Source organism: Ctenopharyngodon idella, chromosome 9 (genome assembly GCF_019924925.1).
Source record: "Ctenopharyngodon idella isolate HZGC_01 chromosome 9, HZGC01, whole genome shotgun sequence".
Taxonomy (NCBI): Eukaryota; Metazoa; Chordata; class Actinopteri; order Cypriniformes; family Xenocyprididae; genus Ctenopharyngodon; species Ctenopharyngodon idella.
Genome location: NC_067228.1, coordinates 15,645,005 through 15,662,664, shown reverse-complemented (window position 1 = coordinate 15,662,664; position 17,660 = coordinate 15,645,005). Strand labels below are relative to the sequence as shown.

General features: G+C 40.4%; 1 protein-coding gene across 9 annotated transcripts in view; it reads right to left on the bottom strand.

Moving 5' to 3' along the window:
* Window positions 1-250: 250 nt before the first annotated feature.
* Window positions 251-17,660, bottom strand: part of sema5ba (sema domain, seven thrombospondin repeats (type 1 and type 1-like), transmembrane domain (TM) and short cytoplasmic domain, (semaphorin) 5Ba) — a 144,142-nt gene continuing 126,732 nt past the window's right edge. For 5 of the 9 annotated variants that reach the window (XM_051906160.1, XM_051906158.1, XM_051906159.1 and 2 more), the window contains 5 exons: window positions 15,567-15,737; window positions 10,634-10,768; window positions 8,115-8,159; window positions 7,066-7,271; window positions 251-3,014 (listed from right to left, as the gene is read on the bottom strand). In XM_051906160.1, coding sequence (XP_051762120.1) covers window positions 2,847-3,014; window positions 7,066-7,271; window positions 8,115-8,159; window positions 10,634-10,768; window positions 15,567-15,737 — 725 coding nt within the window. In that variant the 3' untranslated portion in view covers window positions 251-2,846. Of the gene's footprint in view, window positions 4,458-7,065; window positions 7,272-8,114; window positions 8,160-10,633; window positions 10,769-15,566; window positions 15,738-17,660 lie in introns of all 9 variants that reach the window. The other 4 variants (XR_007931689.1, XM_051906161.1, XM_051906162.1 and 1 more) reach the window with 4 other exon arrangements.

Genomic DNA, 17,660 nt, shown 5'->3' with positions numbered 1-17,660 from the left:
TCTCTGAGGAGGGATTGCGTGATAGGAAACGGTGTGCGCAAGTTGTCAGCACTTAGGTCCAATTTCCCTCAGCCTGCCAAGCGAATCCCTACACATTCAAATGGGAGTGTATGATATCCCAACCTGACATTGGATTGGAAAACATGACAATTTGAAAACGCTTACCTTTCACTCTGCAGGAGACAGCGGGGTGACCTAGATTGATGTAGTGTGGGAGGGGTTGGGAAAGGACGAAACAGCTCATGTTAGACCGGGTTGGCATCAAGGTTTATTATCTTTTACAATGTACAATATACAAAAATATAGAGTACCAAAAATTCACAGTGTCTAAAAGGCAGTGATTACAGTCTACATCGCATATCTAACCACCAGGTCAGTTGCATAGAAGGGCACCAAGCCTTGCAGGGATGGAGCACCTCATTGCGTCGTCTGGCTTTATGCGTGTTCAACATCAGAGATTCTCCTTTCAAAACCCGACTGACACAGAGCAGCCGCATTTGACCAACATATATTATCTGGGCAGGCACATGGGAGTGAATGTGGGGATTTAGTTTGACCTTTTAACTTTGAATATGAGCTTAGAGTCTTGCCTATTCTTGATTTTTCATACATACAGTGAAGTCAAAAAGCCTTTGAAAGACATTTTAAATCTGTGATTTACTTCAGGTAATATAATGTTTTTGGACTGAATAAGAATATATAGAAAAAGTGAGTTTTTCTTTCGATTTAACTTTTCATTCATATTATGCTGATAACATTATTTGCAATTAAAATGATGTTAAAAAAATCTAGTAGGAACAATTTTAGTAATTCTCTGGGATTTTTTGGACCTCTCTGTAAAGGTGTGGTATGTGAGCCACAACAATCAACTAAAATTTCAAGCATTATGGAGCAAAAAAAACCCTCCCCATTAAATACCTTGGACAGGATCAGACAACATCAAAATAATTAAAGGCAAATGTATTTGAATGAGTATGATATTGAAGTGCCTTAATTGATGTAAAATTTGTGAACCAAATATCATGTGAACTTTGAAAATCATCAATTCATATGAATTATGCCCAGTTTTGTAGAGACTCTAGTGTATAAGCTTTGATGTTATCGATCAGGGTTGGTCAACAAGATGGGTCTCTCTACTGCAGTTAAACTCTGGACACTGACAGGCTCCATCCCCACACAATCCCTATGGTTGGTATATTTACACAGCTGCGGCACATATTATTTTACAACTATAAGGCGTTTAAAAAACAGTGTTAGCTTTACAATATACATGTACATTATACTAACCTTTGTGTGGCATTACGTTTCCGTGGTGGGACATTACTTAGTTACAACCCATGTACTCATGCTTAGCTGAAAGCATGGTTGGCTTACCATTCATTAAACGAGCTTGATAAAATAGCTTAGTTTAGTTTTCAATGCCCTTTAGAAACCAAGCATACCATAAATACTACATCCTGATGAGAGTTGCCGTTCCTGAATCGCTTTTGTCGATAACTGGAGAGTTGCATCTGGAATGTGGGCGTGATGCCACTGGGAAGCATGTGAACACATGACCAAAATAAGATCTGAGATGAGCACATAGTGCTGCACGCAGATTATATTTTCAGATATTGTTTGATGTGACAAAGACAGTGATCCATTGATCATTTCTGTGTGAGTTGACTCTCTGGGCAATTTTATGAATATATGATGCTCATATACCGGTGTACGCCTATGCTCATATCTCTGATGAATGTGATGATGGTTAGGAATACACCATCTGGAAACAATAATAAAAAAAAATATATGAAATGTTCAGTATAGCTCCATCAATGTTTGAACTCTTATCTTAAATAAACTCTATTGTCCATCTATCCTACAACTGCTGAATAATTCCCTCTTTAAAATAACCGTAGAAAACAAGTGCCAAGCTATCAGTATTTCCTACATTTTTCATAATAAAATATAGTCCATCTCGGTTTGAACCCAGTCATATTTAATATGACCACCGGGACTTACAGTAACAGAGTAGAACATGTTTGCTTCAGACCTAAGCATATTCCATATTGGTGCAATATTCCTCAATTCCCATGCATTCGCAAGTAAAAAAGGTTTTTCAACTTTTTAGGGAAAGAATGAGGCATTCTTCTGTCCTTATGCTTTTAACGTGCTGAAAATCTATATAAGAGTCCGCTTTGAATAGCATCCTATTTTAAGCTGTTCTTTTTCTTGCAGGTTGGTTGCGAACTCGTATCCAAACAGTCCACCCAGGAGATGCATTGATCCTGCGACTCGTCCTCTTTTGTTAGAGATTTGCCTCTCAAAGGTCGGAAGTCAGTGGGACGTCCTTACATTTGCATCCAAAGGTAAAAATACCACCGTTCTAACCAAACCTGATAATGTCACCATTGATTGCTCTCTTTTGTCTGGTGTTCGTCTATTCTTCTCTTATGTAGTTTTAAAAAGAACTGCCACAGCGTGGCAGATTGCATTCCCGTAATGAATATTGTTGGATTGGTACGGGACGCCAGCACAATTTTCTCTTCCCACCTTCAGCTTCAGCAAAATCTCCTTCCAGTAATGGGAGTTCTGCAGAGATCAATCAAGACATCCATTTATCAAAGTCAGTGTAGCTACACAATCTTTAAAAAGTGCTGTTTGAATCACTGGACTTTTCCCCCATCGGACACCGCAAGACATGACTTAGGAGACACGGTCCTCAGGGGAGAGAGTTTGGGGGAAAAAATCAGCTGGAATGTTGGAACAAGCACCTCATCGGGTGCAGAGTGTGTGAGTGGGAAAAGTGGAGGATTTTAGGAGGAGACGTCCAGAGCGGCCTTAAAGCTACGGATGGCACACGTGTCTCAGCTGTGGTTATAGGTTCTGCAGGGAGAGGGCGAGGAGTCTGGGCGGTAGTCATATTTGCCCAGCGCTGTGGGGTAGTACGTGGTGGTGTACACGTTTGTCTGCTGAAGCGGAGAAGGGAAGTAGTTGGTCCTCTCGTCCGGCAACAAATTGTTCTTATTCAGAGTCTGTAGAGAAAAAAAATAAAGGAAAGTTACTTGAGCGCAGAGGCACATCAGTCTCTGAGATGAAACACAGGGTTGTAAAATCTGCACCACTATTGTGTTTGAGCAGCCCAAAATGGCATGAGTTTGTACAGTAGATCATGTAGGCTTGCAATGAACTACATCTATGGACCAGAATACCACAGACCTTCAAGTGGGGTCTATTGAACACCACAGCGAACGCACAGCTATATGCTAAAAACCACTCAGGACACAAAATCCAGAACACTGTAGAAACTGCATAGCAACATGTTAAAACCACTTACAACTCCCCAGCAACTACATAACAACATGTTAAAACCATGCAGAAAAGAAATTGAGAATTTTTTTTGCAATTCTGTTTGGTGTCACTAGTGGAGCAGAAATTACACACTGTACCTTTAAATATGTAAGGCCCATAGAAGATAAGCTGTATAATTCAAAAGTGGTGAACTTGTGGGTCATAGATGAAAGTAGCATGTGTGTATGAAATGTAAGTGCTCTCGAGAAATACCATTTGTCTAGCTCCAAAAAACCTGCTGCTCAGTTACTGGGGGAGCGAAGCTATGAAACGTACAAGATTGATTTGAGTGACTCACCGTAGCCGAGAACTGCTGTGCAACAATTATACTTTTCAATACCTGGCAAACAATAGCTCTACAAAGGGACTCAGATCTCCATTTTCAGTCTGAACAAGACAGATGAAATTGCTGTTTTATCCAAGAGTCAATGAGTGACAAGTGACGGGAATGTTTGTCTGCTATTACAAAACCAAATTACATCTTCCTGACTGTGGTATCTTCTGCAGCCTTTCGACAAACAGCTCCCTGTGCGAAATCAGAATATTTATCCTGATTTACAACGTGGCTCTCAACGGATGCTTATTCAAACACCCATCAATCAGAGGCAGTCCGTGTCACATGGTTACCATCACACAGCCATCTGCGCACCGCCGTGGTCTGGGAACGCACGGACAGAGGCCTGAGCGGCCACTTCTTTCTTGATCCACTCGTATTGCCCAAGTCTCATAATGAGTTTCGAGTGAGTACTGGTCATGCAGAAGATCGATGGAAAAAGTGGCAAAAGGCTCGCACAGGTGTCACAGCAAGGACACGAGGTGGAGGGAGAGCGAGCCGAGCCAAACTAATTGGATGAGCTCGACGATCAGTCACAACCAGCTGTGGGAGTCCACTGAGCGGCTGCTGCTTAAACAGCCTAATGGAGCCCATTAATAAAGACGGAGTGTGTGCCAGGAGCCGCGTGCAGCCAGAAGAGACGGCTAAACAAGCGGCCGCAGGGAGAGGGAAACCAGCGGTAATCTCCAAACTATCAGTTATCTATTGATGCTCTTTTTGGACAAAACAAATGAGCTTGCTCTCCAACTGAGTTTGGTTTCTTGACTGCTCACAACTTTTTCTGCTAGCTCATCTGTGGGGAAATGTAAAGGTGAAATATGTCATTTTTTGATGTTAAAATACTCACAGCTTAATATGCAAACACTATATAAAAGGCATTTGTAGGCGCATTCCCATGAAAAGTGTAAACACTATGTATCTCTGTGGCGCTATCAAAACAGTTTGACTGAGCATCCTGACCAGCCCAACATCTGCAAAATAGATTTAAATATGGTTAAATGTGTAGAATGGAGCTGTTAAACACTCTTTTTAAGGGGATGTCTAATGCTATTTCATGCATTCTGACTTATTTACACTGTTAAAGAGTTGGATTCTCATGTTAAACATGGCCAAAGTTTTAAAAAAACGAGTTGGACGTATGATGGAGTATTTCTGTGCCAAATACACTCCTTCAGGGTTCGTATAAGTTTCGGAAAGTTTTTTTCCGAGTATGGCCCTGTATGATGTCATAAAGGGCGGAATTCCTTGTATGGGCACTTCTTCTGGAAGAGCGCACTCACAGATCACCCAGAGTGAGCAAGAGTTTGGTTACGTTTCGTTTGGGTTACGGAAGTCATCGGCAGCGCTGCACAGGACTTGCTTGAGAAAGATTTGTCACTTTGTTTTTAGACCACGAAATCAACAATGTCACCAAAGAAGTGTGTTTTTGGTTGTGAGGGAAAGATAACCTTGCTTCCCAAAGAACCCAGTGTTAAGTGGAGCTAAGAGATTTGTGCTTAAGCATTACATTGATGTGCTCTCGACATTTGTCACTAAAATAAGCATAGAAACCGCCTCAAACTAACTATTAAAATAAGGATAAAGTCGTGTCTAAAAGTTTCTATCAATTTTTTATTAGTTAAAATGAATGGAGAATACCTCATGTTTTTCCGTGGCTGCTCAAGCCCTCAGGATCGGTGCTTATGGTTTTATAAACGAGGCCCAGTTCGACACTGGATTTACAACTGAAAGATGAAGCGGTCCCAGCAATAAAAGATCCCGGTCATGAGTCGGAACCCCAGGTGGTATGTAAAACGGCATCAAACGCCATGTTTTTTTGGCAGTCCGCGCGTAAGTGATGTTAACGTATAGTAAATCAAAAGTTATCCAGGGATAATATGATGGTGTATTGTATGTGTTTAAATACATTTATTTAGCTGACCATCGAAGCTGCATGTGCTCGTGACTCTTTAGCTTCGCCCACGGCACGCCTCCAGGAGCTCGGCTGTTTTCTGAAAGAATCGGTACGGCGTATCTGTCTTTTATAAATCTGATAAAACTAAAGACTCTTCGGAGATATTAAGGATGCAATATTACTCTACAGGTACTCAAGATTAACATGAGATTGGCAGAAACTGTGTGTGTTATGTACCCTTTAAGTAACTGAAAACATTCCAAAAGTAGCCAAAATAAATAACAGTATGAACAGGACGTGCAAAAATTCCACTGAGATTTATGTGGAATTCTCAGGCCACAGATCTCATGCTGGCCTACATTAGAGACTTAGAGAATCTGCACACATCTCTGCTATGACTGTTATTCCCAAAGTTCTACATATCCCTGCCTTTTGAGTGTTCATTAATATTTTTTTTAATTATTTGATTATACATTCAGCTACAGTATCAATAGTGCAGTGCAGTACTCTGAGCTCAATTTTAGCACATTTTACCATGTTTAAATCCAAAATTCGGCACAGAAAATACAATAAAGGCTGCAGATTGACACCATATGAATATATACACTACCATGCAAAGGTTTGGGATCAGCAAGTTTCTTAAGCTCACCAAGGTTGAAAATATTTGATCAAAAATACAGTAAAAACAGTAATATTTTGAAATATTATCACTGTGGCAAAAATAGCAAAAGCTGAATTTTCAATCTTCAGTGTCACATGATCCTTCAGAAATCATTCTAATATGCTGATTTGGTGATAAAGAAACATTTTATACAAAAATATTTTTGTGGAAACCATGATACATGTTTTCTAGGATACTTTGATGAACAGAAAGTTCAAAAGAACAATTTATTTTAACAATTTTTTTTATAAATATCTTTACTCTCCATTTTGATCAATTTAATGCATCCTTGCTAAACAAATGAATACATTTGTTTTAAAAAAAAGAGGAAATTTTACTGACACCAATTTTTTTTTTTTAGGCCAATACTGACATCAAGAAGTACTAATTCATCCATCCTACTTTTAGCAACTACATTGTAAGCCACCAAAATTCATAGCACATCTTACTGAAAGTCTTGCACACTGTGAATAAATATGTGCATGACTGTAGCAAAAAGCCGCTGATAACTGCAATATGTGACTTTGCAAGGATGTTACACCTCGTTATAGCTAATGAAATCAAAACATCCCCAACAAAACAAAAAGTCTCCCTGCTTCATGCAAAACATTCCCACATAATACAATTCCTTCTATTTATACTTCAATTACCAATCACTCAACAGAATCAGAGATAGTTCCTTTCGATAGGGCCCAGGGGCCATTACATACATCTAATATAGGTAAGATTAAGTGCAGCAACATAATCAACAACAAAAACAATGGTCCAACTGACACTTTTCATGGCATAAAACAGCAGCATAACAAAAAAAAACAAAAAAAATGTGACCAGGGTGTCGGCACTGACCTTGAACTCCATGGGTGTGTATTTCTCATTCTTTGGTGTGGTGTTGCCCTTGTAGTTGAGGTGGTTGGGAGTGGTGGGGTGGATGACGGCAGACTCCTGCGAGGGCTTGTGGAACCGCTGGCAGTACACATACACCAGGAAGGACAGCAGGCCGGCACCCAGGAAGCACGACACACCCGTAGCTATCAGGTGAAGCAGAGTGAACCCTGGGTAAAGAAGAGAAGGCAATATTACAGTAACCATTTGTCTGCAAATAACTGTAATAAGTTGTCACTCTCATCCAGACCTTTGACTAAATATGCTTTTTTTAAAATGAGACAATATAGTCATCCTTGTCAGTGGAAACTTTGTGATACAGCACCATTATGTCTCTCATCATTAACAACACATGTCCGTAGCCATCAACCAGTGGAAGGCAGGTGCTTGAGAGCATCTGGCTGAATGATGCAGTACCAAGGGACAGTGCTGTGATTAGCCGGTCGATGTGACGGACCAGGCATCTTGCCGGTCTGACCCGTAATGAGTGCGAAATGTGATTGAGGAGAGTGAACGCCATACCCCCGTCATGAACTGCTCTAATTGGACAACGATCACTCAGGAGAGTGTCACTGCTGGACACTGATGGGTAATATGTGCTGCCACCTGGAGAATCACCAAACTGGCACTGCGGTGCCATCTCTGAGGACAGCCACTGCCCAATGTGGCCTGGATCCGCAACCTAAAAGGCACCGCTGTGCCCCCTCATGTATTTTTCATCTGTGCATGCACTGGAAAGGCAGCACCACTGCCCAGGAGCGCTGCAAGAGCTGCGAAGCTCGACACATGGAAAAAAAAAAAAGATCAGCAATGTGAATGATGAAGTTCACTCACTTAAACCTGGTTAGCGATTCCATTTCTTCCTGAGTTCGGGATGAAAAGGAGCTGACGTGAAACATGACACACAAGCAGCACACTGCTACATGTCTTTGAGCATTCACGAGAGAGTGCATGCACAAGCGCATACTAACATGCGGTGAACACAATACAAACACATCTGTCGAAGCACTTACCCCCACACTGCTGGTCCTTCTCATAGCTAGATGCAGGGAGAATTGCTGTGAAGAGAAGAAGATATATAATTAGGGGCTGTTCACACAGGATGAGCAATGGTCTTGAGATCTTTCTGAATGTCTTAAACTGATGCTGCTCATTTTTCAACTTCTTAAAAACACAACGATCGTGGTTCGAGATGCAGCGGAACGGTCATAGACATCCATCTAGAGCAGTAGCTGTCAACTAGTTTTGCTTTAGAATTGAAAATCCTGTAGCTTAAGCAGTAGAGCATAGCGCTAGCAACGCCGGTGTCATGGGTTTAATTCCAAGGGAATGCATGAACTGATAAAGTGTATACCTTGAATTTACGCTTTGGATAAAAGTGTCTGCCAAATTCTTAAGTGTATGTTAATGTAAATTTTACTTAAAGGATTATTTCACTTTGAAATGAAAATGAGCCCAAGCTTTACTCACCCTGAAGCCATCCTAGGTGTAGATGACTTTCTTCTTTCTGATGAACATAATCGCAGAAATATGAATAAATATCCTGACACATCCGAGCTTTATAATGGCAGTGATAGGGACCAATGAGTATGAGCTGAAGAAAGTGTCTCCATCCACATCCATCCATCATAAAAGTGTACTCCACACGGCTCCGGGGGGGTAATAAAGGCCTTCTGAAGCGAAGCGATGCGTATGTGTAAAAAAATATCTATATTTAACAAGATATGAAGTAAAATATCTAGCATCCGCATGAGCCGCCTTCCGTTTTACATAAAGTGTAAAACTCTTGCAGTTCACAAAGCTTACGCTACGTCCTACGACTTCCCTATAACTTACGGAAAAAGTGTAACTGACGTGACACCAGTTTACACTTTACAACTTCAATACAGAAGGCGGTCTGGCGGAAGCTACATATTTTACTTCAAAACTTGTTTAAACATGGATATTTTTGAACACAAACGCATCGCTTTGCTTCAGAAGGCCTTTATTAACCCCCCGGAGCCGTGTGGAGCACATATTTATGATGGATGGATGTGGATGGAGGCACTTTCTTCAGCTCATACTCATTGATCCTGCTCACTGCCATTATAAAGCTTGGCTGCATCAGGATATTTATTCATATTTCTGCGATTATGTTCATCAGAAAGAAGAAAGTCATATACACCTAGGATGGCTTGAGGGTGAGTAAAGCTTGGGCTAATTTTCATTTCAAAGTGAACTAATCCTTTGAGACATGGAGTGACGACTGAAAATAATGCCAGATTTTTTTATTTTTTTTTTCATATAAATGTAAAGAAAAAGTGTCAAATATTGAAATCTATTAATATTACCATGAACTGCATAAGCCCAACAATATGTAAAATTATTCATATTATCCTTATAAAACTTACGTGCAGCCTTGAAAGACATGAAAAGTGATTCCTCCTTTTCAAAGCTAATAGGCTTATTTATTCTGCCTTCAGAACTATGCACAATTATATGGTTAGTTGCAGTTTATTTTATCGATTTAAAAAAAGGAGCAGACTGATGCAAGAAACAGTCTGGTGTGAATGGCCTATTAAACACTTTCTTGTTTTTCCTCCAATTTTGAATTGCAGACAAAATGTCAATCACTCCCCATCTTATACCACTCCACCATCTCCATTCAAAAGCAACCTTCCTGGAAGTGAGGTAATTCAAAGAACTGTAGATCTGAGAGGTGAGGAAGACAGTCTCCTGTTTTATACCTGAGGGATGAGCAGGACCGCAGTGATAAAATACAGGAAATCACATCAAAGACTCGCAGTCAGTTGGGTCGCATGAAAGTGTGATGAAATTATTACTGCTGTTCTGCCATTAAGTTTTCAAACACCAACTATTCAAGAATAAACAGCAATGTCAGTAAAAAAACAATTGCAAGCTATTTTGCGAAATACATAGCTAAACTTGATTTAAACACTCGTTAAGAGTAAATATTTCATTTTGGTTGAAGTAATGAGGTGCAATTCAATGGAAACACATTTTTCACTGCTGCAATACAGTCAGATGTGCACTATTACCACCCAGAGTCATGCTTTTCAAGCTATATCTGAAATCTCCACAAAGAGCAGAGATGGGTGTGGGAGGGAGATGTTTTGATTGAGATGCACAATTCTCCTTGATCTCCTCACCGTCTAAGACACCTCAGGATCTGGAACCCTTTTCCCAAAATTGGAGAGAAATTGGATGTGAGTCTGCCTTGTGGCATTACATTAATATTAATTAGAGTGCCTGATTCACTTGGTATTCCGCTCTGATAACTCGTGTTCTCGCAGGCTGGGTGCGTTCAGTTCTTCACTTTGAACACTTCCACTCCTCCAGCCAGAGTAATGAATAAGCACAAGTAAACATATTACATCTAATCTATTAAAAACAACAGTGAGTTTGACAGGGTTTAAAAGTGTATGTTTATTTAATAAGAGTAACATTGCAATTGGGAAATGCTTTGCTTCATAATGGAATAGTCGGACGACGTGTGAATATATCAGAGTGTGTATATATAGCTCTCTCTCACCTGGGATCTCATTGCAGTCTCGGTGCTGGGAGCTGTTTCCCACACATGGCGTGGATTGAGCCCCGCACACACGACTGCGCAGCTGCAGGCCCAAGTCATCACACTCAGACCACACCGACCAGGCCATCCACCCACCTGCACAAACACAGGGTTTTAAAGAAACAGTTCACACAAAAATTACCATCATTTTCTCACCCTCATGTCATTCCAAACCTCTATGACTTTCTTCTGTCAAGCACCAAAATAAAAAAAATAAATAAAAAAACGCCATAAAAGTTTAATAAAAGTGGTCCATATGACTTTCACTATTTAATCGGTTGAACTCATCCAGTTCTCAAGTTTAACTCATTGACTGAGGCCCTGTTTACACCTGGTATTAAGATGCGTTTTGGTCAATCAGATCACAAGTAAATGAGGGAGACACATACCCGTTTACACCTGGTATTTTAATCCATCTCTTTTGTCCACTTTCGACCACTTCTGTCCTGATTCCTTCGAGGGGTGGTCTATAGGCAGGTAAATATATGGGCTTTTTCAGATTTTTTGATCTAATGGACAAAATAAGCTCTTGCAATTTATATGATATGAACGCGCACAGAGACAACGGAAAAACACACGGAGAGCAGCAGATTTTGTTTCTGCTCTGACAGCTGCAAGACCACGGCGAACGCTGTGAGTGCGTGTTAGAAATCAGGAATGGTGAGAGAACATTGTGCTTGGTACATTTTTCGTCTTCCAACCAAACTTGGTTCTTCAGCCGACAAAGTTTAAATCCCGTCTGGCTAGCGCCCTTCCCATAATGTTTATGCATTAAGTCAGTAGGCAGTCTTCTGTGGTTGTTCAAACGCATTCAACCACATGAGCGCACTACGCACTATTCGACCACTACGAAAGCAATCCGGTCAAATGCGTTTTTGACTACCTCTGAAAGTGGTCGAAAGTGGACAAGCTCAAAATGTTTTACACCTTTATTTTTGCGTCGTCCACCTGTGATCCAATCAACCAAAACGCATCTTAATACCAGGTGTAAACAGGGCCTCAGTGACCCAGTTGCAGTAATAACTTAAATTCTATTTTTACGACACTAGCTGTGTTTCCATTACCCTTTAAATTGCGCAAATTGAAACTGTGAATTGAAAATACGCTCAATGGAAACACGTCAATTTCACAAAATCTCCCATATATCGCAAAAAAGTTCTTACGCTCACATGAGGTGGTTTTTCAGGCAACTCGAAAAAGGAATATTTCGCAAAACTGGAATGGAAACAGTTTTTCCGCATTTACAGGTCACCTGACGTACAGTCACATCATCATTCTTCAAAGATAGCGTGGTATGTTTGTACATAAGACGAGACAAGGGGTGCTTGTCTTTTCTTATTTATGCATCTCTTTCCTCGCACCTCAGCTTCACCCCCATAGATGAAATGAGAGGATGCAAAATAAGAAAACGAGGACGGGGTAATCTAAGGAAATCTTATTTGTATAGGCTATTGGAATATTCTTGATCCCTCAAGGGTCAGTTTAAAGCGTCATCAGTTGCGCTCGAGCCTCGAGCGATCTAATGTTTTTGAAGTTTGACATCGAATACTAATAGTATTCATCTATTAACAACTGAAATTAAGAAACTAATTTTATTAGATGTCTCTGCACCTGTGCATCCTCGCATAGCTCCTCAGGAAGCTTTCGCGTTGAATTTACAGAATTGAAATGGCATTTATAGAATAAAAAAAAAAAAAAAACGGTTTCCAGATCACAGGCCGGAGGAGCGAAGAAATGAGGAAACATCAACTGGAGTATTGAAAAGCATCCAGGGAAGCATTTATGAGGAAGAAGTGCAAATATTATGCTCCAAATAAAGCTCTCAGAAAGAAGTATCTTTTAGAAAATGACTTATCGCGAGAGGAAAATGACTCATCGCGAGAGTTTTAGGCGCATAACATCGGTTAATGGAAACGCCGTCATTTCGCAATAGTTTTTTATCAACATTTAGAAAAAGTTTTGCCCAAATCTGTAATGGAAACGCGGCTACTGTTGGGTGCTTTTTGAAGCTTACAAACTCCAGTCCCCATAAAATGGAGAAATCAGTACATTTACATTTTCTCCTTTTGTTGGTGCAAGGAAGAATGAAAATCATACAGGTATGGAAAAACATAACAGTGATGCAAAATGATGACAAAATTTCTGGGTAAACTCTCCCTCTAAATAGAGCGCTCTGATTTTGGCCATCCTCACAGTTCAGGCGGCAATCTAACCAGAGCGCTGCCGACTCAACGGCCCACCCACGCACATGAAACAAACACCACCAGAGTCACACGGGGAGGCAAAAATAATCACAGTCTGAGGCAACACTTTCAGAGCAAGTGTACCAAGAACTTTACTTGGAAGAAACTTTGATTTAAAATGTATTTGTTTGCTGGGAAAATCCAGTCTGTAAATATACACATTCCTTTCATGTTTCAGCTTTTAAGATGCTTGTCTAGACCATATGCAAGTCTTACAATTCTCTCAGAGCCTAAAAATTTCGTCAGGGGGCCAACTGGGGCCAAATATTTGAATCTAAAAGACTTTATTATCAATAGCAACTAGTCCCAGAGAATATCCTGGCATTTTGTAAAATGCAGATCCACAGTTAACAATGATAAAAAGTAGCCCTTATTTTCCAGAAGCAAACAATATGTCATGAAGAATTTCTTATGCAGTATCCTGAATGAAATGGAATCTTATAAGTGACTGATACGGAATTTTCTACATTCTGTTTGCTCTTAATATCAACTGGAATAAAAGCTGAATATTTTAAAGCCTCTTATTTTTGTTTGATTGATAATTAAACTCTGGATCTGCCACTGACAGCATGGATTTAAGGTTTTAATCAGAGAGCCAAAGGAAATACAATGGTAACAGAGTATTTGTTAAAGCTACAGGGCTTTTGTACATGATTCAATAGTGCCAATCTTCATAAATTTCAATTTTGTCTTAAAGGAACAGCTGATTTTTTTTTTTATGGCAACAGAATGTGACAACGGAGCTTTGCACTGCCAGAGTCTGCTTGCACGTAGCACACTTCCATAGGCATGCAGCTCACATATGGTACCATCTGTAGCCTGGAGGACCCAGAAGCCCCTTTCTGAATCTGAAGTGTGTTTCTGATGATTGAAAGGCCTGAAAATCATGCCTTCAATACAGTGATGATCAGCTGGTCATAAATAAACCACCCTGTTGAAAAGACCAGCATATGTTGTGTTGTGGATGCTGCTGTGCTCACCAGGCTTCTTAACTCTTTCCCAGCCAACATTAGCCCCCAGAATATTTTGTTATATGAATATCTGAACATGCAATATGTAAGCAATAAGGTACGAGAGGCTGTGCTGTATCGTGAATAAGTCACGGCTGAAGGGCGTTGGTAGACACGACGTGAAGCAGAGTACCTGCAATCCCTTCAGCTGTGACTTATTCACGATACAGCACTAGCTTCAAGTACCTTTTGGCTTTTATAAAACGGTTACCACACAATATAAATATTAAAGCCAAAAATATGCATCAATGCTACTTTCATGAAGTAAAATCAGTAAATGCCTTCCTTCCGCTGGAAAAAATAGTCCCTGACCATGAACAGCAACAGAAGTTACATTATTATGCTAAATCTGAATGCAAGTAATAAACTCGCTCAATCGATCTCTTTCTCACAATACTCTTCTACATAATACAGTAAGCTTCAATGAACAATATCAATTGAGAACATACAGTTTACATTGCTAAGAGTGGTTGCTAAGGGTGTTGTGTAGTGATACACAGAACCGTTGTGTGAAGCGATCATAGCCGTGTTTATCGTGAATAAAACACAGCTATTGACCAATCAGAATCAAGAACAGGAACTAACGTTTTATAAATCAAAAGAAAAGAACAGAGCCTCTGCTTTTAAACAACAACAACAACAACAAACATTTTATTGTAGCTTCATGCATTATTTTTTAATCAACACTTGTATTTGGATACGTTTTTATTAAAAAACGCAACATTTTTAACAAAAAGCTGAGAAAATCTACGTCCGGATACAGAACGATGATCAAAACATAGTAGATCACTTCCATCAACACACCCAAAGCTTGCACAGTCCTATACCTCTTCCTGGGTTGACATTTCTTTCGTTAACATTAGGTAGTTTTAATTTATATGCTAATCGCGTTATTTTTACAAGTGCATTTTTACAATGTTTCTATCTCGTTTCTGCTTCTTTTTCACCTGTTTTGAGTCGGAGATTCTGTACTCTTTCAGAAGATGTGTAATAGCATTCCCTACCGTATAACAGTAAACACGTGGATTGCTGGAAATTTTCGTCAATGGCAGGGAAACATTATATCGTAAATGATGGAATGGCAGATAAAGAGTTAAGGGGAAAGTTCACCTGAAAAATTAAGATTCTGCCATATTTACATACTCAATGACTTTCTTCTGTGGAACACAAAATAAAATATTTCAGTGTATGGACAAAACACAGTGAGACCGTTTTCAAAATATCTTCTTTGGATTTCCAGAGAAGAAAGTAAGTCATACTGTTTTGGCACGACATGAGAGAGAGAGAGAGAGAGAGAGAGAGAGAGATGATGACAGAATTGTCATTTTTGAGTGAACTATCCAACCAGCACAATTTTCCTGATCGATCAGCCTCAAGAGTGAATGCTGTGAAGGCCTCAAATACAATGCTGGTCAACCATGCTAATCTACACTAGACTTTTCAGCAGGGTTGAAAATGTATGTGTCTGATTCAAGATAATAATGGGTGTTGATGGACAGATGACACAATGAGAAGCAACTGTATGTTCTGCTTACAGACAGAGGTAGAGCTCAATTGGGAGAACACTGACTTGTTCATAGCACATTTTAATTAAAACATAGTTTTTTCCCATTCATGGTCTTGGATTGGAGCTGATCTTACCATCACAGGTGTGTGTGTTGCAAAGGGCCTCCTCTGTGTGCAAGCCGATGCAGATGTCCCCTCCATTGGCAGGGGCGGGGCTGGTGCATGTGCGCGTTCGTTGATAGTGCCCGCCTCCACAGGGCACTGAACACTGTGACCATGATGACCAGCAAGACCAGGCGCCGTTAACTGCACAGACCAAACACGACACAAATACGACATACAAAGACAAACACAAAACAATCAGGCAAGCAGGGGGACACAATCATCCAAGCATCAGATAGCGGACGCAAATGCAGCACAAACAAGAAAGACGGTGCGGAGGATGCAAACACAATGTACCGAACACAAACATAAAACAGCATCAATCAAACAGGCAAACACACAAAACAATACAAAAAAATAACTGGAAATGCGCACAAGGCGACAAGGCAAGCAAACATCTGTTATGGAATGTGATGGTGATCCAGACATTCAGAGTACAGAGGAGAATGTCGCACGAGGACTGTTTCAAAACGCTATATTTGACCCACAAAGCTCCTCACTGAACACTTGAGACTTGTTACAGTGAATGCCAGCTGTTCACTTTCTATTCTTTGTTTATCCCTGTTGGAAATTCCAGATTAACCATGTGGCTGATATCTAGTTGGTTACCATGTTCCAAAAACCAGCTTGACCACCTTAAGCTGGTATAACCAAAACGTTTATTGTTGGTCCAATATAGTTTACCAGCTAGAAACCAGCTATCGTGTTCCAAATCACAGCTAGCACTTTAAACTAGGTTTTTCAGCACTGACCAGGATAGAAGCTTTACTGTTGTGCAGTTTCCTCCCACTTTAACAGGCCCTGCCACCATCCTCTCGACGTCTCATCAGACTGATGGAGGAGAAGGTTAGGGGTGGCTCCTTCTATCTACACTAGAAAGTGCCATTTAACTTCAGCGGATTAGCATGTGTGTACTGGGGCATGACTGAAGTGTGACGGCAGAGCGATCGCAATCACAGTGAGTCCAGGAACCTCACACACTAAGAGAGAACCCGGGCGTCGGATTGGAGTGCATGTCTAAGGTCAAAACGATGATTAAAATGGTTGGCTGATGTCAGTGATGTGTTTGAATCCATGTGCCCTACCCCCTTCCCTTCCACTCTGTTATTTCAATCTTATTTTCTCATTCTGCCTGAGTAGAAAACAGCATAGCAAATACTGTGGGTGATGTTCATTTGTCACACTCAGAGAGAGTTTAGAGCGGACAATGCATTGGCAAGTATCTGCCAATATGTTTAAAGAAACACATAAACCATCTTTTGGGAACTTTCAGGGTGACTGGTCACCCTACACTTTCAAAACATAGCACCCTTAATCTGTCTGTTATCATCCATAAATTGTCTGTAGCATCCTTAAAATATCTGTTAGGATTCCCTAAACGTTCAGGGTGACTGGTCACCCTGCACTTTCAAAACAGAGCAGCCTTGAACTGTCTGTTAGCATCACTAAACTGTCCGTTAGCATCCTTAAACTGTCAGATTCCTTAAACGGTCTGTTAGCACCCTAAACTATCCATTAGCATTCTCTGTTAAACTGTCAGACTCCCTAAACCGTCTGTTAGCATCACTAAACTGTCTGTTAGCCTCCTTAAACTGTCAGTCAGACTCCCTAAACCATCTGTTAGCATCACTAAACTGTCTGTTAGCCTCCTTAAACTGTCAGTCAGACTCCCTAAGCTGTCTGTTAACACCCTAATCTGTCTGTTAGCATGCCTAAACTCTGTTCACACCTTGGTCTGTTAGCACCCTTAAACTGTCCTTTGGCATCTTTAAACTGTCTGTTAGCGCCATTAAACTGCCTGTTAGCTTACTTAAATTGTCTGTTAGCCTCCTTAAACTGTCTGTTAGCACATTTAAACTGTCTGTTAATACTCTAATCTGTCCGTTAGCATGCCCAAACTCTGTTTGCACCTTTAAACAGTCTGTTAGCACCCTTAAACTGTCTTTTAGCACCATAATACTGGCTGTTAGCATCCTTTAGCTATCTGTTAGCATTCTCAAACTGTCCATTGGCATCACCAAACACCCTAGCAATCGCATACTCGAGCGTTATGCTAAAAAACACAGA